Genomic DNA, 25,457 nt, shown 5'->3' on the forward strand with positions numbered 1-25,457 from the left:
TTATCTATTTTATATATAGTAGTGTGTATATGTCAATCCCCATCTTCTGATTTATCCCTCCCCTAGCCTTTTACTTTTTAATTTTCTTTATTTATTATTTTTAAAAACAAGTAATGTCCTTTCTGGCTTATCTATGTTTTCATCATTTTTATTTGATTTTTTCTCTTACATCTTATATTTAAGTGGGTTCATGGTAGGTACAGAGGAATGACTTGATATTTCTGCAAAGTGTATTAACGTAAATACATGAGAAACGTTTTATTTGCTAATAATTTGGGGGCATTACTGCACCACTATCTTTGCAGAAATACATACTTATTCTTTAGTCTATTTATTTATTGTTTGCAAAGGTAGAGTGGGTATATTCTGCTAAAATTCTTCAAAATCAATGACTGGAGATCATTTGTAGTGAGTTTATCCTTCCTATTAATTTTTAAAGCTAAATTGTTTGTCTTTAGATCCTGAAACTATGTTCTTTACCACCATTAATGAGGTATAGTGATCATGAGTCAAACTAGCTGTAGACCCTAAAAGAAAGCTGTGGTTTTGTCACATAATGAAGATGATGGGGAGGAGGCTTGGGAAGTTACAAGGACAAAGATGATACTTAATATTTTAGTGAATAACTAAGTGTGAAGCCCTGCCCTAACAGCTTTACTTATCTCATTTCTCACAGCAGTCACACAATGATGCTTGACAGTTCTGCCTCCTATCTTACAGATGAGGAAACTGAAATCTAGTGAGACAACCCAAGATCATTCAGGTATGAAGTGGTAGGTGGAGTTCAAACCGGAATCAGTCTGCCTTTGCAGTTTAGACTGGGAACTGTGGCAAGACAGTGTCTCCCTGTTACAGAAAGAAATGCCCTCTTCTGGGATGTCCTGTCCTTCCCACACTCCTGAGTCCTGGGGTGATGTGCTCCCACCAATCCTCAGGGTTCAAAGCTGAGGGTTGCTTTTCTAAAAACTACCCTGGGATGACACATTTTAAAAACAGAAGTGCCCCTTTTCCTTCTCATACCCCTAGCATTATTGCCACTTTCTGTCTCTTCAAGTTCTGTGGGATGGACTTAGGCAAAAAGCCACTCCCGTAACCTCTTATTTTCTTTTTTTTAAATGTTATTTAAAAAATATTATGATACAACCTGATGTGAGAAGAGGAGACACGGTCACTTTGTTTGAGCCTCTTTAGAGAAAGTCCAAGTAGCAAATGAACTTGATACTATTTCACTTTGTAGGAGGAAATAACATGTTTCCACTACTCAGTGATGAATCTAATGATAAAATCTCGATTGAGCCAGCTCTATATTTTGTTAACATTTTTATTGCTACGTGCTCCCAATACAACAAACAGCATCAGTAGTGTACACTTTGATAAAAAGGAATTTTTAGCTTAGTAGAAAAGGAAGCTCAAAGATCAGAAGTGTAATGAATATATACATCTTTATGGGAGGTGTATGTGTGTGACCAGGTTTCTCTGTGTTCCCCTGTGGACCAGATGCATGCACACGCAAGCAAACTAGAGGAGAATTTCATGCTCGGGAAATTTTTAGGGGAAAAAAATGACTTCTATTTGAGGTTCAGGGATTGTTTTACAATCTGGAATTCACCTAATTCATTTGACTTTCAAAAGTCTTGCACCAAGTAGCAGCGATTCTTTAGAGGTATAGAGTCAATAGGTGAAGCTGTTATTTTTACCATGGTTAAAAGGCAAACGTTCTTGCACATTCTGTGCTTTGAGAAGTTAACATATCTATATTTTAGTTTGCATAATGTATTTTTAGACAGTTCAGGAACTGACCTCCAAATCATTGTGCTGTCAACACTTATCTTTCTTTTTTCTTTTAAGTGTAATTCATGAAGTATTTATCTCCTTCACATACTTCTTTTTTGGTGTTTTTAATTCCCTATTTCATTAAACAGCTAGCTATCTGAGCCCATACTATTTTATGTTTCGTCAAAGGGGAAAAAGTTACCAACTTTGCATCAACTACTCTAAAAATGCAAAATTTGCATAACATCAATTTTGTTCAATTTTAGCTCTTTGATTTGGCTGCTGTAGTTTGCTTAAATTTCTCCTCTATGTACAGAACAAAGCATGCATCTCTAATTATGTCTCTCTAGTTTACCAAAATATGTCATTGATATTAGCGTAAATATTTAGTACATAAAAATACTATCAAGAAAAAAATCAACTTTTAATAAATATCTTCAGTTCTGAATTCTATATACAAGTACTTTACATCTACTCCCTGGAGAGAGCATTTCTGGCTTCACTGTGAGTAAGGTGATCACTGACATAAATTACTAGCACATTATTGCAGTCAGATGCATGGTGGTTGTGAACATGTAGATATGAACCATGAGGAAAATAAATATTACAACCATTGACAAATGCTTTCTTGAAGCTGCTTCCAGAGCCCTAAAGCCCTGCTATACTTGATTGTTATTTCGAGTTCAACGATGCTTTTCTCAGCTACTGACATACAAACAAATGATCTCAGTACATTTTTCCTTTGTTAATAATTACAGTACATTGAGTATACCTGTTTGTATATGTCAACAATGGGACAATTAAAAACAACACAGGAAAGCAGGACAATTCAATGGTGTCTATTGAGGCCCTGGTAAAAGGGTTTCCATTTTGTCCTGCACAGGCTCATTTACTGGTCTCTGTTCCCTGTGACTGCAAGTATACTAAGACACCAAACTTATTCTTTTTTATTTAAAGTATGGAAGGTAATAGGTAAGTTGAAATCTCTATATCTGCAGCTTATCTGTTTTTTTCTTTTTCTGTAATTTAGGTGTCACATTGCTGATCAAACAAAACCACACAACAAAACCCTTTGTATTGTCAGTAGCGGTGTTTCTAACTTCTTTGTAATATTCTGCTTTGAAAATCAACTCATAGAATGTCAAATAAGGCAATACTCAATGACAGGCACCTAGAATATCCAGAAATGTAATATAGTAAACAATCATTTGAGAACACATCTCTTAAAATAATACTGATTTCTGCAATATACAGTATTTACACAACAGCTGCAAATTTGCTCATACAATATTTCTAATATAGATAAATAGGAATACAAGTCTAAGAATTCTTTGCTCCATTTTCAAAACCTTTTGTTAAAATGTAAACCATTGGCACCTCTTTTTTATTTTTACTGTAACTTTTTAAAAACAACAACAAAAAAATCAGCTGATATGCACAATTGATTCCAGTCCCTTTTCTGCTTTAGAAAATGACCAACACGCTTAGCAACTTACTTTCCTTCGGTTAATAATCTTTGGTGCTTTCTTCCAATGAATTCTGGTAAATGAGTCAATGCAGAACAAAAGGAGGATGAAAGCAACTAGAAAGTGAACCAGCACTTTTTGTTCTTCCACGTACAGATAAAATGAGTTGATGATTTATGGAGATTTCCACTTTAAACAAGCTGTATGCACCACAGGGAGAGCGAGCTTGTCCAGATTTTCCACTGATGTCTAGCCTTTTGGCTTCACTTTCTCATCTTTCCAATGTGGATGATCTTAGCGGACGTCTCTTGTCAATAATCTTTTCATCTTTCTTTGAGGTTCTTGCCTGAGAAGAAGCACCTATGGAATCACTGGCTGCAAGGAAGGGGGCAGCAGCCATTTGTGGAGATGAACTGAGGTGGCCACTCTTGGTGGGTGGGGAGGCCAGTCTCAGAGTCTTATTTTCTGCTGGCTGAGCTCTCCTCTGGGGTAGGTTAGCACCACTGGATTTACTGTTTGGCCTGAAAGCAGCATGTGCATTTGGACCTCCTACAGAAGAGATCCTGCTCAAAGATTTCTTCTTCTCAGCAGGAGTCTCTAAATAGTAAGGAACCAAAGATGTAGGCATCATTAGAGATTCGGGGAGGTCACTGGAGTTAAAGATAGCATCATCATGAGTTTCAGCAGCTTCTGGAAGGTATGGTGGTGGCAGGGTGCTGCTGCGCTTGCTACATGACTCACAACATAACTTGTTATAACCTGGTATGGAGCAGTATCGCGCCAGCACCTCCATTTGACAGAATATGGATTTATCTCCCAAACATGGCTCATCTGCAAAGATTAAAAGACAACAAAATGAGACATACATCCAAACATAAAAGGAGGACAACACGGATGGAGCTAGAGGGCATTAAGCTAAGTGAAATAAGTCAGACAGAGAAAGATAAATATTGTATGATTTCACTTATATGTGGAATCTAAAAAACAAAATAAACAAAACAAAAAACAGAATCATAGATACAGAGAACAAATGGGCAATTGCTGAGGGAGGGGCAAAACAGGTGAAGGGGATTAAGAGGTATAAACCTCCAGTTATAAAATAAATAGGCCATAGGGATGTGACATACAGCGTAAGGAATATCGCCAGTCACATGTTAATAACTTTCTATGGGGACAGACTCATTGTGGTGATCATTTCATAATGTATGCAAATACATTATGCATAGTGTATGCAAAATCACCAGGTAGTACATCTGAAATTAACATAGTACTGTATTTCAACTATATTCCATTTTAAATATAAATATAACTAAAAATGAATAAAAGGAGGGAAGAAACTTAAATCGTATATGAATATAAAAAATTTTAAGTAAAAGCTAACATTTATGGGAGTTGCCACATTAGACTTCACGTTAAAAATATGAATATTAGGATGAATTTACTAAAATAAGTATTCTCTATGTGCAAAGCACTTGAATTGACCAGCACTTTCACATCTCCATCAAGAGTCTTCAGATCAAGGGTAATTTTTTCTTCCTAGTAGAAATACATATCTGATTTTAGAATGAGAAAATAGAATTAGTTTTACCATATTTTTAAGATATAGAGGGCACTGGTTTTTTAAATTTTATGATAGTTCTTTCTTTATAATAGAGTAGCCTCTATATTAAATTTAAATTTAAAATCAAAATAAATACTAAAGACCTGTTAGAACATATTAAATCTTAAAACTATATTACCAAAAGAAAAATCAAGATACTATTTTGATTTGGAGAACATTCTCCAGAGTGAAGGCAACAGTTTCATGTTTACCATTGAACGTTCTCAGGTTATTTGTTATTTGAAAGCACAAATCTGGGTAAAGGGTGCCAACTTTCTTATGAACGATTCATGGTTCTTTAATTTCATTGAATTGATAGTACTTTAAAGAGTACTAAAGTAACACTCACAAAACACTTGGTAGGTGTGTGTGTACAGACTATTTCTATTATTTTTTAATTTTATTGATCATAGGTTATAAGAATTAGATTTCAAAAAATCCAAACATTGAGCTCATGAAAATGTTAGTTTGTATTTCTTTTCAGCCATTCCAGAGCATATCCTATGCAGAGAGCCCATGCACACAGTCCAACACAGAATACTGATCCCATATCCAATTAATAAATGCAAAGAATTGTAAATTGTGGCATTTATATGATATAATCACTTAAAATTACAATGTAATATTAGGTGATTCTACATTGCTAGGTAAGGAACCTGCTATATAACTTGCCAAAGAAATTAAATCCCTTTTCTAAAGTTCGAGGGGAAAAAAAGAGGGTCAGTTGTCAGGGCCAAAACAGGCTAAACTTACCACCTTTGTTAGCGTTATAATGCCATGCCCACTTCCCAAGTTGTGGAATGACTTGTATTTCCCTCACATTTACACATCTATGATACAGTACGATGTGTTTGAATAATTCATATTAGCTAAGATAATAATCTAATTAGGTTGTAAATGCCTGAGAATCACATTAATGGGTTTCACCTCAAGTATCAATCCCTTTTCCTATCTGAATTATTTTTTCTATGGCTATAGCTTTCTATGCCTATAACATTTTCTTTTGGCTTAAGGAAAAGTATCAAGCAAATTCTTGCTGACAGTTGGGCATATCTGCAGAAATATATACCTCTACCAGTTATTAAGATCAATAAAGCTTACTCGAAAAGTGTTTAACCTCCTGACAGTAATGCCTATGTAAGAGTAAAATACTATGGTGACGGGAAATGTTATAGCTTCTAACTAGGTAAATTTGTTCTTTTGGCTTTTACTTGTGATTTGAAGTTTCAAATATACTTTCCAGAGAAAAATGATTAAATATGTAAGTCCTTTGTCTCCCCCTCATGGTCATGCTTGTTCATGCCACCCCACATTTCAAAGGAAAATGTACAAAAGAAATATTTTATAAGGTTTCTTTGGAAGAGTAGACAGGCAGTGGGAGGATACGAAGAGAGAGAGGGAGAGAGAGACAGGCACAGAGAATCAGAGGGGTAGGGACACGGGGACTGGGACAGAGAGAAGGCAGGGAAGGCAAGAGACACGGGGAGATGGAGAGACAGATGCAGAGTGGCAGAGACAGAGAGGTGGGCAGGGAGGGTGAGGAAGGACAGAGACAAGTGGAGGAGAAAGAGAGACACTGACAGACACATGTGCCAGAAAAGGGGGAAGGAGGAGTGTCAGAGAGAAAAAGAGGGAAATAGAGAAGAAGGAGAGAGTTACGAAGAGATGAGGAGAGAGAGAAGAGGAAAGGGAGAGAGCAGGAGAAAGAAAAGAGGTAGAGGTAGGGAGACGGGGGGGGGGGGAGAGAGAAAGAGAGAATGAGAAGAAAGAGTGAGGTGGAAAAGCACGAGTGATATACACAGAAAGTGAGCAACATACAGACAGCAAGTGACAGCAAGTCAGAGACAGAGAGCGAAACCCACAGAGGAAAGGAGAGGAGAGAAAAGTGGAGATAGCAAATGAGACACAGGGCTTCCCTGGTGGCGCAGTGGTTGAAAGTCCGCCTGCTGATGCAGGGGACAGGGGTTCATGCCCCGGTCCGGGAAGATCCCACATACCGCGGAGCAGCTGGGCCCATGAGCCATGGCCGCTGAGCCTGCGCGTCCGGAGCCTGTGCTCCGCAACGGGAATGGCCACAATAGTGAGAGGCCCGCATACCGCAAAACAAACAAACAAACAAACAAAATGAGACACAAAGGACACAGACAGATGCAGAGAGAGGCAGAAAAGGAGGAAGAAGGAGACAGTGATAGAAACTGAAACCATCCAATATATGCTATTTGTTTTACAATAGCAAATGAAATTATACAGATGTCCTCTGACTTATGATGGTTCTACTTACGATTTTTGGACTTTATGATGGTGTGAAAGCCATATGCATTCAGTAGTACTTTGAATTTGGATCTTTTCTGAGCTAGGGATACATGGAATGATACTCTTTTGTGATGCTGGGCAGCGCAGCAGCTGCAGCTCCCAGTCAGCCAGGCGACCACGAGGGCAAATGACTGACACACTTATAACCATTCTGTACCCAGACAACCATTATGTTTTTTACCTTCAGTATAGTATTCAATAAATTATATGAGGTATTCAACACTTTATTATCCAATAGGCCTTGTGTTAGATGATTTTGCCCAACTACAGGCAAACGTAAGTGTTTGGAGCACGCTAGGCTATGGTGTTCAGTAGGTTAGGTGTTTTAAATGCATTTTCGACTGACAGTATTTTCAACGTAGGATGAGTTTATCAGGATGTAACTCCATTGTAAATTGAGGAAGATCTGTACTTGAAAGAAAAGAGACTCCGCTTTTGCAATATGGCAAGAGTAAGGCAAATTTTAGCATATGCACAAGGTATCTATTTTGAAAGCACGCTGTTCAAGTCTATGAAAATGGATGAGCAGGTATTGGAAGTGGCTTTGTGAATGACATTTATCATCCACATGCCTAAATTGAATGATTTTAGTAAAGTATTGCCAAACCTTCTGCATTATTATGCCTTTGACAATGATGTGAAGTCATAAAGAAAATCAAAGAGAGAAAACACGTAGCTTCTAGAAACACAAATTGACAGAAGCTACATATACATGACACGGCCCTCACCCCAGCATTACTGCCTACTGGGAACCACAGAGGCCGCAGCGGTTATGATAACTAAATGGAGGGGACATTGCCGCAGACACCCATCTTAAAGAACTCTATTAAGCTAATATCTCAAGGGTGTTTTCCTTTAGTCATTTTTCAGTAAGCAAATGGAAATTCCAGAGCTTGCCCAGAAAGGAAGTTCTGCTTTTTGAGGCTCAAAAACCATGATCAGAACAGTGAAATCCATCAGTGTCACACCTACCATTACAGGGAGGCAGCTGACAGGCTCGGACAGATTCAGGCTTTTCACCATCGCAGTGGTCACCCGCCCTGCAGAGGACCTGCCTCACCTCTGTCCCTTCGCCGCAGGTTACTGAACACTACAGAAACAAAGGCTGTGATTATAGATGTTTATTCCACCAGGACTGTCTTTCTTCCTTTCCCCATGTGCACACTCAGACACACACATGCACACACGAGCACACACGCATACACAGTTCTGGAGTTCCTTCTCTACAGCCCAGTGTTACAGTGACTTGGGAGACAGAGAATCCTAGCTTTACCCTGGGAGCATTGTTCTTTCTCTGAAAGCTTCATAGAATTGCTGTAGGACTAAATGAAGTCAAAGGAGACAATGTATATAAAACAGTTATGCCTGGCATATAGTAAGCATTTGATGCCAAACAAGTCATTGTTATAATGTAACTCCTTCTGTAGTTCCTAAAAGCAGTAGTGGAGCCTGTTTTCAGAGAGCCTGTCACAGATTGAGCTTCCCATTCTCTCACCTTCCTTACAAATGGTGAATTTACTGACATGCTATGTTGGTTAATTAAACCTCTTTGGAGCTACTATTACTCTTTTCCCACAAATTCATTTCTTTAAGGAATGGGCTAACTGCTCTAAAACTAAGCCCAGAAGCAGCCGTGCTATTGATCTAGGTAGGAGCTGTAGAGGAGGGATGCTTGTTCCAGGACTCGGAGGGGAACAAGACATGAGTTATCCTTAAAGTCCTGTGCAGGTCACTTTCATTTGCCTGTTCCTTCCCTCCTGGGCCTGCTCTCCACTCCCTCCTTGTCCTCTGTCTACTTTTAGCTGCCCTTTCCTCTGATCCACTCTACTATCGCCCCCTGATTCTTCATTTGGAGTTTTTAGATATATCAAAGAACTGTGGTTAATACGGGCAATGAGACACTGATTGAGCCAGTCACCAAGCAGACGTCATTTGGACAGGCACCGACTGGGCGCTGGGGAAGCAAAGCACCTGGTTTCTTGAGAAATGCATGGACTAGTGGCAAGCACAGGCTCAAAGACAGGAGTTACAGTACACTGCTGTGATCAGCAAGCCACTGGAAGGCCTCTTTGCCTTTGGAATGTGGAGGAAGGACTGCCGGGAAGGGCAGCCCTGGTAGGTGGTATTTTGGACCATGGAGCTGAGCCTTGATGGATGAGGGGCAGATGGTCACATAGGAGCAGGGGGAGGGGCAAGCCAGCCAAAAGGGAGGAGGCTCAGACCAGCATGGTCTTTGAAAGAGTAAACAGTTTACTCAGACTGGGACAAAGAGTTAGAATAAAGGAAGATGAACAAAGAAGAGTTATCATGGGATTTATTGTGGTTGTCATTTTGCAATGTACACAAATATCCAATCATTAAGTTGTACACCTGACTCTAAGGTAACGTTACATCAACTACACTTCAACAAAAAGAAAAAAGAGAAGCGTTCGTGTGGTGTCAAATGGGGCAGGGCCCTGCATTCAAGGTCAGGGGTTTGGAATGTATCCAGGAGGAAAGGTGCAGTTCAGAAAAAATACCGGACAGAAGATCAGTCACTTTTCAGAGGCCTCTGTGTCACAAGACATCCAAACGTGGTTTGCCCCCATCAACTAATCTTTCATGCAAACACTGTTTTAACCTGTGAGTTTTTCCTAATACCTACAGATGCGTAATGCTTCCAAAATATGTGACAGTTTTGCAATTCACATAAAGCCTACCTGATACGGAAGCCAAATTAAAATATACTTCACGTCCTTACCCCTCCCCCCCCCACCGCCCCCCGCCAACGCACACAGAATTCGCACACCCACCTCGTTCCAGGGCCCCGTTTTCCACCGGGCCGGGCAGGGCACTCTGTTACAAGGCCGGCGGCTCTCTGGACGGCCCCCCACGCAGTACTTGCTGTGCACCGAGCGGTTGGTGCCATCGTGGGACGGCTGGAGGCAGCGCACGGCGCGGAGCTGATAGCCGGAACTGCCGCAGGTTTTGGTGCAGTGCTCCCATTCTTCTGCCGCCCAGCTGAGGATGGGGGTTAAGACTGAACTTGGCGACCAGGTTGCGTGGTGTGCCCCTCCCTGCACCGCAAGCCTAGCTCCTTCTGCCCTCTGAATGACGTGCCCCCGCCCCACGGGGCAGGTTCACAAACACGGGCACATCAAACAAAAAGTCTGAAAACTTTCTAACAGTCATAGGCGGGGCACATCTATTTGTTAGGCCCTAGTATTCTGTCTCCCAGTGACTCTGAAACAACCTTCTCTTTTCCAAAAGGATCATCCTCAGAGGGTTTCTGAAAGTCATCTTAAAGTTGTCCCCTTAGGTTCAGGCATGATGGTAGTTTCCCAAAATAGCACCAACTCATAAAGAAGATGTGGCACATATATCCAATGGAATATTACTCAGCCATAAAAAATGAAATAATGCCATTTACAGCAGCACGAATGGACCTAGAGATTATCATACTAAGTGAAGGAAGTCAGACAAAGACAAGTATCATGATATCACTTATATGTGGAATCTAAAAATATGCTAAAAATGAACTTATTTACAAAACAGAAATAGATTCACACACATAGAAAACAAACTTATGGTTACCAAAGGGGAAAGGGGGTGGAGAAGTGATAAATTAAGAGTTTGGGATCAGCAGATACAAGCTGCTATATATAAAAGAGATAATCAACAAGAACCCCACTATATAGCACAGGGAACTCTGCTCAATATTTTATAAAAACCTATAAGGGAAAAGAATCTGAAAAAGAACATATATATATATATATATATATATATATATATATATATATATATAAACTAAATCACTTTGCTGTCTACCTGAAACTAACACAACATTGTAAATCAACTATACTTCAATAAAAATAAAATAAAATAGAAACCAACTCATTATAATAAATAATTATAAAATTATAAAAACCTACTCATTGAAATAAATAAAACCAACTAATTCTCAGCCATATTGCCTCACGGTGTTAAATATCTGAAAGGAAATTAAAAAAGGCCATCTGATGCCGGCTATGACAAGGTGGTTTGGTTGCTGCTGCTTTTTCATTACCTCATGAGTTTACTCATGTTTGAATACTCTAAATGACATTACAGTTCCATCTCTATGCTTGTTGCTGTGAAGGCTACCTGACATATCCATCATGTTTGGAAAATTCAGTTCTTCATATAGGCCCTTATTGGACCTGATGAAAGGGTAAAGGTTGTATGCATCTGGGCCTGAGCAGAAACTGCTTCCACGAATATACCTGATAGAAATATTTCCAAGGAATTTATTTTCAAAAAGATATCCTATGGGACATTCCCAAATTCTATGTCCAAATTCGATGTCAGTGCCCCAGCCCTCTCCAAATTAGCTATGGATACAATATGACAGACAGTTCGTCATTGCATATGTCCCAAAGGGTTGTCACCATTGATTCCAACTAGGTAATCAATCTGTTAGTATGTAATGGAGGCATTCTATTTATCCTTTCCAAAGTTACTTTCCCTGTGCAATTTTTTTTCTTTTTGTATGTATGGAGCACCAAAATATAAACAGGTTAAAACCTTGGCAGTCTTTGCTATTCAGAGTTTAAGACTGCCAAAGGTTTTCAACTGGCAGTAGAATGAATTGTGGCAACTAAGAAATTTTACTCAATTTTGAAGGCTTCCACTGTGACTCTCACTTAAAGATAGGTGTTAACATGAGAAGTATATACTTCATAGTCATAGATACTTTCTGTTACCTTATTCCCTCCTGAAATTCCCAGAATGACAATAAAAAAATACATAAAATGGCATACACTCGTAAAGTGTTCAGCATGATGGTTTGATTTACATATATTGTGAGATGACTACCACAACAGGTTTAGTTACATCCATCATCTCATATAGATGCAAAGAAAGAAAAGAAAAAACAATTCTCCTTGTGGTGAGAACTCTCAGGACCTACTGTCTCCATAACATTCCTATGTATCATACAGAAGTTTAATGCTGCATTCTATACACATGTGAACAGCCAATGTTCACCAGACATAGAAAGTCTCTAACGCAAATGCTGAATGAAGGGAAAAAAGAAATAGAAGAAGTAATGCACAAAAAAGCAAATAATCTTTAAGAGCCTAAGAAAGATAAACGAATATATTACATCTTTGAAATAAGAATCAAATGTCTGGAAAACAGAACATCTGATAAACAAAACAGCACTTGGATGTTAAAACTCTCTTGGATGTTAATGACATAATAGCAAAAATGGAAAAATTCAGCAGGAAGAACAGTAAATACCAGGAGAGAAAAGAAAAGAAAAGAATTAGATCTGTCTAGAAACCCTAACTACAAATTTCCCAGAAAGAATACTGAAAATCATAGGGGAAACTTTTCAAAGAAAAAATACAAGAAAATTTCCCAGAGGTAAAAGATACTAGTTTTGTGTTTTAAAATGTCAGCACAAGAGATGAGAAAAAATGAGCACAAAGGCAGTTTATCACTATGAAATTTCAAGACACTAGGAACAAAATGATCCTACAAACTTTGAAAGACAGAAAAAAAAAAAGAGGTCACATAGAAATAATTGAGAATTAGAATAGCAAATGACTTTTCAAGAGCATAGCTGGAGTCTAGAAAATAATGGAGCAAGTTTATAAATTCTGAGAAAAATATATTATAGGTTGGAATGGTATACATACATGTGTGTCCAAATGATCAAGAGTAAGAGTAGAAGAAAGACTTCTTATATACCCTTATACTTTAACCTATTATACACTTTTCTTAGGTGTATAGAAGCTTAATTCTTATATAAAATTTTTCCTTTGTATATAGTTTTTTCATGAAACGACTGAAAGATATGCCCTACCAGAATGAATGAATACTCTAAAAGATAAGAAAAAGAATGCAGAAAACAGGAGGTCCAATACAAGAGACATGCAGTAGGAATCCCTTGGAGGATGGTAAAAAGAAGCCCCAGGAAGGAAGCTGTGTAGAAGCTCAGGCAGGAGCTAGAACACAGAGAACTCTCTGGGACATGTCTCTAAGAAGACACAAGGACAGGATACTTGAGTGCATAGCATTTAGAGGAGAAGAGTTTGGGGATGAATTAGTGAAAAGTAGTAGAAAATGATACATAAAAATCAAGACATTCACTAACTCTAGGAGAAACAAAGTTTAGTAAGAAAAGAAACATAAGCAGAGCATGCTAAGTGACTCAACTCTCAAGAGAGACACATGTTGTTAGAATAATATGAACTCTGAATATCAGTATCAGTATTGATACACACACACACACACACACACACACACACACACAAATGAATTTATATATAAAACAGAAAGAGACTCACAGACATAGAAAACAAACTCAAACTTATGGTTACCAAAGGGGAAAGAGAGGGAAGGAGGGATAAATTAAGAGTATGGGATTAACAGATACAAATTACTATACATAAAATAGAAAAGCAACAAAGATTTACTGTATAGCACAGGGAACTACTGATACATTCAATATCTTGTAATAACCTATAACGTAAGATAATCTAAAAACAAAACATAACTGAATCACTTTGCTGTACACCTGAAACTAACACAATATTGTAAGTCAACTATATTTCAATAAAAAAAGAGAAGAATAAATAAAAGCAGTTATTTTTGAGAAGCAGAGATATGGGAAAAAAAACCCACAGGACTTCAGCTTTATATAATTCCTGTGAAATGATCTGATCATTGTAACCAGGTATATGTATTAGCTTTGACTAAAAATTAAGTTAAAACTAAAAAGAGCTAAAGACATTTAAATCCTTTTTATTTTGTCCTCAGTATATGATAGTTAAAATAAACACTTACAGTGGATGTGTACACTCTTGAATATTGCACATTCTTCTAATAGGTTTTGGCTTTTTGTTGGCCTCACAGAAGCTACGATGAACCATTTTATTATCACTTTTCCTACGGCATCCATATTTAGTGTACTGGAAACCTGGTAAGAGAAATATATTTCTTTGGATTTAATCGCTTATTCATTCCATCATACATTTGATCATTCACTCATTCATTCATTTATCAAATATTTATTGAGTCATAAGTCAGGCACTGTTCTAGGTGCTGAAGTTTCAGAAGCATATTAGTTAAATAAAAATTAAATAAACAAAAATCCTTTATCTTTAATAAATATTACAAAGTATTAAATAGCAACTGCATGCTTGTTAATAATCTAGACCCTGATAAATAGTCTCCTGTGAGAGTCAGATATGAAAACTATGGCGACAATACCCAGTGACATAGGCTTCTACAGAAAAGACATATAGAAAATTGTAGGTCTCTTTGAATGGCTTTTCCCAACAGATGGGAAAGGATCTGTTCTTAAAAGCCTTGAATGGCAGACAAATGTTTGGACTTTATCCAGGGAGTTACTGAAGGTCTCCACAAGCACTGACTTAGACGTTTAAAAAAATATATGTGTATATATTTTTTAATTTTGAAAAATTTCAAATCTACAAAAAACGTGTAAGGAAAGCACAATGAACATGTTACATGCCTTGCATCTAGATTAACTTTGTGTTACCATGTCACCATATTTGATATATATTTATATATATAAAACACATACTATATATACATTTATTATAAAATATTGCTGAACCATTTGAGAGTAAGTTGCTGACATCCTGATTCTTCACTTCCAAATACCTCAGCTCATAACAAGCACATTCTCTTACATAACCACAATATAATCTTAAAATCAGAATATTTAACACAAATATAATACTATTATCTAGTATAAAGATGATATTCAAAATTTATCTATTGTCCCTAGAATGTTCTTTATAGAAATGCTTTTCCAATCAATGATCATGCACTGCATTTAGTTTTCACAGAATTAGTTAGGAGTAGTTTCTGAGCCTCTTTTTGTCTTTTAGTATTTTTGAAATGTATAAGCCAGCTGTTTTATAAAATGTCCCACAATTTGGGTTTCTTTGTCAACTAATGATTAGATTCATTCAGGTTTTCACTTTGGGCAAGAATATTACATAAATTATGTTGTGTCAAATATCATATATTAACGCATGTATGTGGAATCTAGAAAATGGTACAGATGAACCGGTTTTCAAGGCAGAAAGAGAGACACAGACGTAGAGAACAAACATACGGACACCAAGGGGGGAAAGGGGTGGGTGAACTGGGAGATTGGGATTGACATATATACACTAACATGTATAAAACAGATAACTAATGAGAACCTGCTGTATAGCACAGGGAACTCTACTTCACTTCGCTGTACAGCAGAAACTAACACAACATTGTAAAACAACTATACCCCTGTAAAAAAAAGAATTACGTTGTATCTTTAGGGTAACACATTAGGAGACTGAAGGATCTGAATCAGGGAAATAGTATAATTCTACTCAAATTCATTCATTCATTCATTCTTCAAGAAAGATTACCCTGGAAATAAACGAAGAGAAGAAAATCAAATTTAGTTGGCTAGTTAAGAGATCTTTGCAATAATCTTCCCTTCCAAAGTTGTGAAGGAAACCCGGCGAGGGAGGAATAGATCTGGTAGATAACAAAAAAGTGTATCTGATAAGTCTTGTGACCAAGTAGATGTTGACAATACCACAGAAGGGAGGATCCAAATTATATAAGCATCTTGTGATGAATAAATTGTCATTTAAAATAATTATCTAAAAACATTTTATGCCCCCTCTGGAGAAAAAAAACTTTAAAAATACATCCTTGAATTTAAAATTATGAAATATTTACCCAGGCATTCCCTATACAAACAACAAAATAATTTCTTGTTCTCAATTATTCAGTATCATTGTGAGAGAATTCTGTCTAGGCCAGTTCCATTCTGGAGCATTTGTTGTTCTGAGCTAGAGGAATGGATGATGGCAGAGACTGAGAAACTCTGAGAACAGCTTAATGGATCTACTCTAGAGAGAGCAGAGAGGCGGCAGAATGCAGTACAAACATGTATGAAGAAGCCAGACTACCTCCCTGGGTTTGTATCTCATGGCCCCAGGCAAATTACTGATCTTCCCTGTGCTTCAGTTTCCCTATCAGTACGACAGAGGTAATAATAGTACTGACCTCATAGAGCCATTGTGAGCATTCATCATTAATATGTCAAATGGCATCTGGTACATAGTGCAACTAAGAGCTCTTTCATCATTAACGCTGAAAAGAAATGCATAGGTATGGAAAGTAAAAGTGGAAAAGAAAAAAGGCAAGAACCAGAGGACACTGAATTTGGGAGAGTCTGGAAAGAGTAAAGTGACTAAGGGTAACACTACATGGATATGAGACAAGGAGGAAAGGCAAGGGGATTTTAAGAAGGCCTACCACTGTTATGAATGGATTCCTATCCTTTGTAGATCCTGAGATTTCAGTCAAAATGCTTTGTATTATTCAGTTTTGGTTATAGTTGGTGTTTCTCAGATTGTGGCCTCAATTAGAGATAATCCTTAAGGCAGAAGAAAGAAGATTGGCTTTTATATGAATTACATTTTAATATAATAAATGTGTTCAATTGTTACCTCCACCACAGGGTTTGGAACACTGAGACCAGCTCTTCAATGCCCACTCAAAAGTATCTAATTCTTCCTGGATGACATTGTTGTTGTTGATTGTAGGTGCAGAGTCCTCATGGATGATGTACTTATATGTCAGGCTAGAGCGCGTATCATTCTCTTGAGGTATAATCTAACATACACATGAAATAGATATGTAAATCACCTGAGAGAGTATTAAATTTGAATGAAAAAATTACAAATATTTCAGAATGTGTATCTTATTAAAGTTGGAAGACTTTCAAGTAGCTTCTAAAAATAGAATGTTTTTCTATCACTAAAGTACAGGTATGCCCTGTTTAAGAAAAAAAAAAGCAAATATATAAAATATCTTGGCATTAAAAAGTAAAAAAAAATCCACCGAGGAGTAAGAAAAAAATTTGTATTATAAAAATAATAACCTTACAATAAAATTCACCACAAATTTCCTCAAGTTATATATCTCCTGAGTGTACTTAAAAATTATTGTTTGAAAGACTGTTTTGTTATGATAATAGAGATAATAATGTTCCATCCAGAAAATATAGACATCATGGAAAAATATAAAGAAAATAAAAATCATCCATAATTCCAGTAAACCAGAGAAAACTAAAGTCACTTTTATTATTTGGGAATATAGCCTCAAGATATCTGCATATTATCTGTGTGTGTGTGTGTGTGTGTGTGTGTGTGTGTGTGTGTGTACACACATACATACTTCTCTGGTCTTATTTCACTTAATGTGTCACACACATTTCCCAAGACAGTAAATATTCTTTGAAGACATACTTTTAAATGTCAGCATAGTGTTTAATCCTAGTGTGCGTTATTTAATCATATAAATGAATATTTATATTTTATCCCCAGTTTTGTGATGACTTCTGATTCTCTTTAGTATGCTAAACGGTACAAACACTTTTTTATAGCTCTCATAATAGACTAGTGAATGGCCCTTCAGAATAGTTAGAACAATTATTACTTTCATGATGAAAGTATATGACAATGCCCCCATTCAGCACTGCATATTATATCACTTTCCTCTTTGTTAACCGAATGGGCAAAAGTTGGTTGTCTTAATTGTTATTTATTTGATAAACAGTAAAGTTTAATGGTCACTTGTATTTTGCCCACTATGTGTTGCATGCTCATGTTAGGTCCTCTTTTTTTTATTGCTATACATACCTTTTTTTCCTAAATAATCTATGCAATAGGAGTTTTAATCCTTTTTATAAGAAACTTTGCAAACATATTCTGTTTTTTATTTGATTTTTAGTTCATTAGCAAAGCACTCTTTTTTAAAAAAATAGTTTTTAATGACTTTCATGTAGCTTTTATAGGATTATATCAATTACACAAAAGGAGAAACATGTGCAGTTCATTAGTGTTTTAAACTAAACTTTTAGAAACAGCTTTTGTTTGATACTAAACCCGCTAGGATGAAGGATTTGGTTATCTGGGTTCTCTTTTTTCCCCCTTAGTCTTTGTTTTTAAAACAGTATTAAAAATTGAGCATCAATCCCTATATTGGCCCTTATATGTGGCCAGATGTCTAAGCTTTCAACCCCAGATGGCCTACCTGCCATGCTCTGGGGCTCCGAATCTGGGGTTCCAGTCTTTCAGAGAGGAAAAGAAAGGCCATGATGACAGAGCACAGCTTGTCCATAACCCCTGTCCTAGCTACACATTTCCTTCTTATATCGCCAGCCCACATGGCTCCCTGGGGTCACACTAATATCACTGGCAAAGACTTAAGGCAGGGCTCTGAGGCCAGACACCTGTGCTCCTGGAAAAGAACGCTCTGTCATTACATACGAGTAAAACAGAGCTTCTGATCTCCAATCATTCAAACTTAAAATAATCTAAATAAAAGTTTGATTAATGTATATTTTCCTATAAAGTTATCTAACCTAAGGAAGAGAATGAGAGTCTAGAAATAAGCCCACTTAAATTTGGACAATTAATTTTTGATATAGATGAAAAGGCAATTTAATGGAGAAAGGACAGTTTTTTCAACAAATGGTGCTGGACACTGTGGTGGCTTAAAAAATGTGTCCACAAGTCTTTTGACACTTTCCCTCTCAATAAATGGAGCTTAATTCTTCTCCCCTTCAGTGGGGGGCTGGACTCAGTGACTTACTTGTAGTAAATAGCAGCAGACATGAAAGGATGTCACTTCTAAGATTAGGTTAAGACTGACTTTTGTCTTGGTTGCACTCTCTCACTTTCTCAGTCACTTGAATCACTCACTGTTGGAAGCCAGCTGTCACGTGGACAGGACACTTAAGCAGCCAGTGGGCTCATGTAGTAAGGAACAGAAGCCTGCCAACCACCATGTGGAGAAGCTTGGGAGCAATCTTCCAAGGCCTTTCAACAACCATGTGATTGAGCTGGGAACTGAAAAGATTCTCTGCACTGGAGCCTTGAGGTGACTGCCGCCAGAGCTGAGAGCATCCTCATGAGATTCCCTGAGCCAGAACTAGCCAGGTAATAAGCTACTACCAGATACCCGACCCAGAGAAACTATGAGATAATAATGTTGCTTGTGTTCAGCCACCAAGTTTGGGGTAATCTGTTATGCAACAATAGATAATATGGACACCCATATGCAAAACTAAGAACCTAACCTAGACAAAATGTATATAAAAATTAGCTTAAATGGTTCATAAATTTAAATGATTAAAATGTAAAACTTACCAAAAAAGGAAAATATTTTGACCTTGGATTCGGCAAAAAAAAAAAAATCTTATATAATAAGAAAGTCTTGATGCATAAAAGGAAAAATTGATAAATTGGACTTCAATAAAGTTAAAATATTTTCTTTGTGAAAGACACTACTAAGAGAAGGAAAAGAAACTACAGAGTAGAAGAAAATATTTGAAAGCCACATTTCACAGAGGACTTATATATTGAGTGTATATAAAGAACTCTGAAAACTTAAAAAGAAAAAAGCAACCTACTTTAACAATGGGCAAAAGATTTGAACAGACACTTTATCAATGAGAAATAATTTTCAAATTTAAAAGAAGACTTAGAACTGAGTGGGAAGATTTGATTTTAGATTAGTATAATATTTTTACAGGGAATCCAATAAATACTGGTATACAGAATCTAACAATATTCAAATTAAGTTGATGGCTTCTGCTTTCGTCCATGAGGAAGTAATAGGTTGCCTTCCTGATATTGAAAACAATAAAACTGGATAGAATATTTGAGGGAATTTTTTCTGCAATAAATAACATGGCAAAGGACAATGATCCCTGTGAGAAGAGTAACATGCCAGGAGGGTCCTGGCTTCCTGACAGGGCCAGGTCTGGACCCTGGTACTGGAAGCTGGAGCCCAAGCCAAGACAGCAGTCTCACTGAACTGAGGAGGGTGGAGTTCTGGAACTTTCAGGGCAGGGCACTAAAGAAAAGGGGGCTTTATGGAGGGTGGTCCAGAAAGCTGCATGGGTCTGAGTCTGAGGGCTGGTCCGTGCATGCCCAGGCCAAGACACCATGATGTCTGTGAATGAATGGCTGCTGCAGGGCTGAGAGCAGGACAGAGATACCTGAGGACAGGCAGGGCTGAGGGCCCTAGGTGTTCTTACGGCCTCCTTAACACTTCAGGTATTCAGTTAAGGCACCAGAAAGCCATGCCATAAAAATAAGAACAAAATTGAAATACACCAGCCCTAAGAAAGGATAAACCAAGCCTCAAAGGATTAGTGGGAATGGACAATAAATTAACTACCAGACAGAATAAAACCTAGTGCTTTTAAGGAAGGCAACATAAACCAAATGCCCTACAATTTATCATCTATACTGCTCAGTGTACAATAAAAATGTGTAAGAAGTATGAAAATGTGAACCATAATCAAGAAAAAAAAAAAGCAGCCCATAGAAGCAGACAGTATGAAATCTCAGGACTTAGAGGAAAAGTTGGACATAATGAGTGAAAATACATGGACATCTCAGCAGAGAAATGAAAATTATAAAAAAAGAAAAAAGAACCGAATGGAAATTCTAGAAAACAAAAGTACACCATCTGACATGTAAACTTTACTGGATGGGCTCAATGACAGATTGGAGACCACATAAGACAGTCAGTGAACTTGAACACAGTTCAACAGAAATTATCCAATTTGAAGAACAGAGAAAAGACAAAGACTACAAAAGGATTGAACAAAGTCTAAGACACTTGTGGAACAATTTCAACTGGTTTAACATACATGTAAATGAGTCCCAGGAATAGAAAAGAAAGAGATGGGGAAAAAAACATAAACTTGAAGACATAATGGAAAATTTACCTCAATCTGGTGAAAAACATCAACCTACAGAGCCAAGATGCTTGGTGAACCCCAAGCCAGATACATACAAAGAACATCACAAACTAAGCATGCCGCAGACAAACTACGAAACAAACCAAACCAAAACAAAAAGGAGAAAATTGTAAAATGCAGCCAGAGAAAACTGACACATTAAATGCACAGCAGCAACCTAAATGAGGTTGACTTCTCATCATAAATAACAGCTTCAAGAAGACAAATGCTACATAAATGAGTCAAAGACAGCTCCTGTATATTGGGCCCTAGGTTGCTTATTTATTCACAGCAAGTTGAGACCCACCCATTAGCTCTAAAGCCAGCTGGCACCAAGCTCAGATTTTCATATATCCAGTTGTTTTAAATGTAGCCCAAAAAAGTAGATTTCTAGCCATCTGGAGCCTGCTTGCTTTGCACCCCAAATCCACTAATTATAAATAAGACTTTGTGGCCATCAGGACCCCAAGCTGCTGCTGCTACCTTTTGGAATTCTCAGACCCAGAGTCTCCCCGCTGTGCTGCTGAGTGACATCACCTAGACACATAAACCCCTTCTCGAGTTCCCCTTCCCTCACGAGTTACCTTGCCCTTGTCTCCCTCCTGATGGTGGCCCCATAAGCAAACCTGCTAAGGTACCACCCAAACAATATGTGTGGGTGCTACTGCCACCTCATGGTCATATCTATTTCCTAGATCAGCCCCCAAATTCCTGGAACTCCCTACAACAACAGAAAAACATCTTTAAAGTGCTGAGAGAGAGAAAAAAACAAAACAAAAACTAGCCACTCCCAATTTTATATCTAGTGAAGATATCCTTTAAGAATGAGGGTGAAATAAAGATGTTTTCAGAGAATTGAAAGCTAAGAGAATAATTTGCTAGCATGCATACCTGTACCACGAGAAATGCTAAGGGAAGTTCTTTATATTGAAGGTAAATGATACTAGATGGAAAATCAGATTTACAGAGAAAAACGAAGAGCATCAGAGATGGTAAATATGTGGCTAAATATAAAAATCTATTTTTTCTCTTCTTGTCTTTAAAACATAACTGATTACTAAAATCAAAAATCGTAATACTGTATTATTTGGTTTATAACATATATATAATAAAATATATGACAAAACTGCCCAAAGAATAAAGAGGGGAGGATACATGGAATTATAAAAAACAAGCAAGGTAAACATGTTGTGAGATAAATTAATTATAAAAATGTAAACTAAACCAACTACATAGTGAGCCTGTAATGCCACATACCAAGACAATAACAGGATCATGTAAAGGTCCATCGGTGTGGAGAGTTTCAATGTCATCTTCAATGTTATAATCCCATTCCACGCCAAGATCTATGAAGGTCTTCGACTTGGCTTCCTCCCCTTTGCCATTTAAAATGTAGTGGCCTGTAGCCTGATTCTTAATTGCTGAAGGATGAAAAATGAGTAACCGGCATACATTTTATTTTATCATATTACAGCTTTGAAGATCCATATTAAGTCTATCCCCTTCTATAAATGAAGGACCGTGTTTATGAGCATCAAAGCAATCAAAATGAGTGTTACTTCTGATAGGACTCCTACTTCATTCATTAGGCATTCAAAATTCTCAAGAAGCATTCCTAACCAGTTAAAAACTGTGGCAAGATGGTTGAATAAGAAATAAAAATTAACAAATATTCCCATTTGAAAACACTGCCGAAGGGGTCAACAGTTTCTAACCCATTCATCATATACATTTCCTCAGGAAGGTGGAAATATTTTTAAAATAATGGCTATTTCCACAACAATTAATACAAAAGATTTATGCTAGGACAGAATATAACACAATGTCTTTTTTTTTTACTGTGTATCTCTTTCAAGTTAAGGCAAAATATTATAGGTACTCAAAATAGTTGAACTAATTTTTAGGCCAACAAACAATTAGTCCTTATGACTATAAAATTCTAAGGTCACATTACCAACTTATATGACAAGGAAAAGCTCTTTACTGGTGATAGAATTTGTAATATACTATAGATTTACTATGCCTTATAAAATAAAATGCTTTCTCTAATGGATAAAAAATAAGAAACGGGATTTTAAAGTTTGGAGGTACATCGGCATTTAATGATGTTAGGAAATAAAATTTCAAAAGTTGCTACCATTACCGAAAATGTGCAGAAAACATGAGTAATTTTAGTTAAATGCATTTATTCCCCTTGAAATTTTTAAACTAGTCTAATTTTTCCAAGGAGAATAACCTGAATTCTAGAATCAAAAGTAGGGAATTTCAGTTACTGGAGAAAGAAATACAGCTAGACAGCAGAGACTACTTTGGAATCTAGTAGTGAATATACTTTAAATACCAAAAAGAAAAAAATTCTACGAAACACCATAAAACAATCCATTTTTTTAAGTTACATGAGTTTAAAAAAGTAATTTACTATAAATTTTCATAGGTTTGACAGATGTGTCAGTTTCAGAAATCTTCTTAGTGCTTTTATAGCTCAAGGAATATGTGAAAGCTATGTTTACATTTGTATGTTCACTTTGAATACAAACCCCTTTAGAGTGACATTTCTACGTGATCCTCTCATAAAGGAGGAAAAGAATCTTCTTTTAGAAATTATAAACAGGATAATTTGCAGATAATAAACAGAAAACATGCAGAAAATGAATCTGCATGTGCCAGTCAGAAACTGGACACATAACAGATATCAGGAAAATTTTTATTGGACTAGTAAAATCCAGATGTGGTTGCTTTTCAGTCAAAGAACTTAAAATGCGCTAAAAGAAGAGGCATGCAGTATGGCACCAACCAAAATATCAGAACTAATTTGTCAACATAAATATGGCAAATTTTTCTGATATTATTCTTAATTTAGTGCATTTTATTAACATTTATTTTTCTCATCTCCTAATACAGAGCAAAAATGCATAACAAATTCAAACCTGTGAAATTATTTTTTTCTCTCATGTCATGATGAACCAACCCAGGTTTCACCAAAAGTTAAAACTCTAGTTTTGAATATTTCTTATTTTAGAGAAAGAATAGTTGGGAGAAATGACCAACAAAAATCACATAATAATGCATTTACATATAATTTTGAATTTTATGTGTATATATAGAGATACATAGATATGTATCTCTATATATTATTTCTTTGACATTTCTATGTTTTCAGTGCATGTTAAAGCAGAGCCAGCAGACAGAAACACTTACCAAGAATATGAGGAGAAGCCTCGTCTTCTTGGATTAACACATGTCTAGCACCAGGGGGTATATCAAACATCTTAAGGTACCCTTTGCATGTGTAGTAAATATTGGAGGGAGCAAAGAAGAAAACAAAAGCAACAACCATGGTTAGTCAGGCATTACATTCTAACTGCTCCTGTGTGCAGAAGAGGGCATCCATAAACCGAAAGAAGCAGTTTCAGAAATTAATTTCAAAGCATTGGTAGCTTTTGTGACATCTGGCATAAGATCAGAGGAATCTTTTTTTAATTAAGTTGAGGAAAAAAAAATTAATCTAGTTTCTAACCCATTAGTCACTTATTTTGTGCTGACCTACAAATTGTATCAACAATAATTCAGGCAAATACTATACTCCCCTGTGTCCCTCCGATGTGATTTTAGTTTTCTAAACCATCCTTTTGAATAGGGGTCCATTTTTAGCGCAATTAGTTGGTGAACTTCTTGATATATTTTATCTGTCTATATACTATTTTAAAAGCCTAAGTGGCAAGTATAAACAGCTGAACTTCTAACTCATGAAATATCTTCAGATTTAAACACCTGCTTTATTCTAAAGAAATTACAAAAGAAAAATCCATGAGTAGCTTTCATTTATATTGTGATCAGCAATTAATTTGAAAGCTTTAAACACATTTTAAAGGGGAATGTTTTAAAATATGTGCTGTAGATCTGGTTGGAATATGTCTGCAGGTTATGTTGTGCATTGCCTCTACACATACCCTAAGTTCAATCTTCTAATTGAGAAATCACAAAACCAATATGCTGAATAGCTTGTCTTGGGTTTTAAAATCACATATCAATCGTATTGCAGTCATTGTCTTATATAACAAACTTTCTTAGTATTATCACGTGTCCTAAAAATTATCTTAAGGCCGTTTAGAATTAAGATCCTAACCATAAATCAACAATAATCAGGGCAAATAGAGAAACCAAGATGTTTTACCTCGCTTGTAAGAAAAAAATGAATCTAGGAAGATTATGCAACTTATACACCTTCATTGCATCATGAAACCTATAATTCATATATTACAAGTATTGACAGAAATTCAGTTATAAATACAAAATTGCTTATGGAATCAGAAAGAAATCTGTTTTTCTGTCATTTCCTATATTGACAATTATTACCTTTGTGTAGATTTACCTAACTCTTTTACAATATTTATTAGTGTCTTAACTAAATGGAGTGCTCACTTTGGGGTCAGGGTTTTCAGCACCTGAGCCTGGGTGATACTCAGTACCTGAAATGTACCATGTCTGCCTG

General features: G+C 36.7%; 1 protein-coding gene across 1 annotated transcript in view; it reads right to left on the reverse strand.

Annotated features, from left to right (window-relative positions):
* Positions 1–1,345: 1,345 nt before the first annotated feature.
* The window catches only part of ADAMTS3 (ADAM metallopeptidase with thrombospondin type 1 motif 3), a 291,139-nt gene continuing 267,027 nt past the window's right edge, over positions 1,346–25,457 (reverse strand). The window contains exons 16-22 of the mRNA XM_030877826.3: positions 24,164–24,244; positions 22,223–22,386; positions 16,656–16,821; positions 13,963–14,095; positions 9,945–10,152; positions 8,125–8,242; positions 1,346–4,070 (exon numbers count right to left, since the gene is read on the reverse strand). Of these exons, the coding sequence (XP_030733686.1) occupies positions 3,511–4,070; positions 8,125–8,242; positions 9,945–10,152; positions 13,963–14,095; positions 16,656–16,821; positions 22,223–22,386; positions 24,164–24,244 (1,430 nt within the window). The 3' untranslated portion in view covers positions 1,346–3,510. The remainder of the gene's footprint in view (positions 4,071–8,124; positions 8,243–9,944; positions 10,153–13,962; positions 14,096–16,655; positions 16,822–22,222; positions 22,387–24,163; positions 24,245–25,457) is intronic.

This window comes from Globicephala melas, chromosome 5, assembly GCF_963455315.2.
Source record: "Globicephala melas chromosome 5, mGloMel1.2, whole genome shotgun sequence".
Lineage (NCBI taxonomy): Eukaryota > Metazoa > Chordata > Mammalia > Artiodactyla > Delphinidae > Globicephala > Globicephala melas.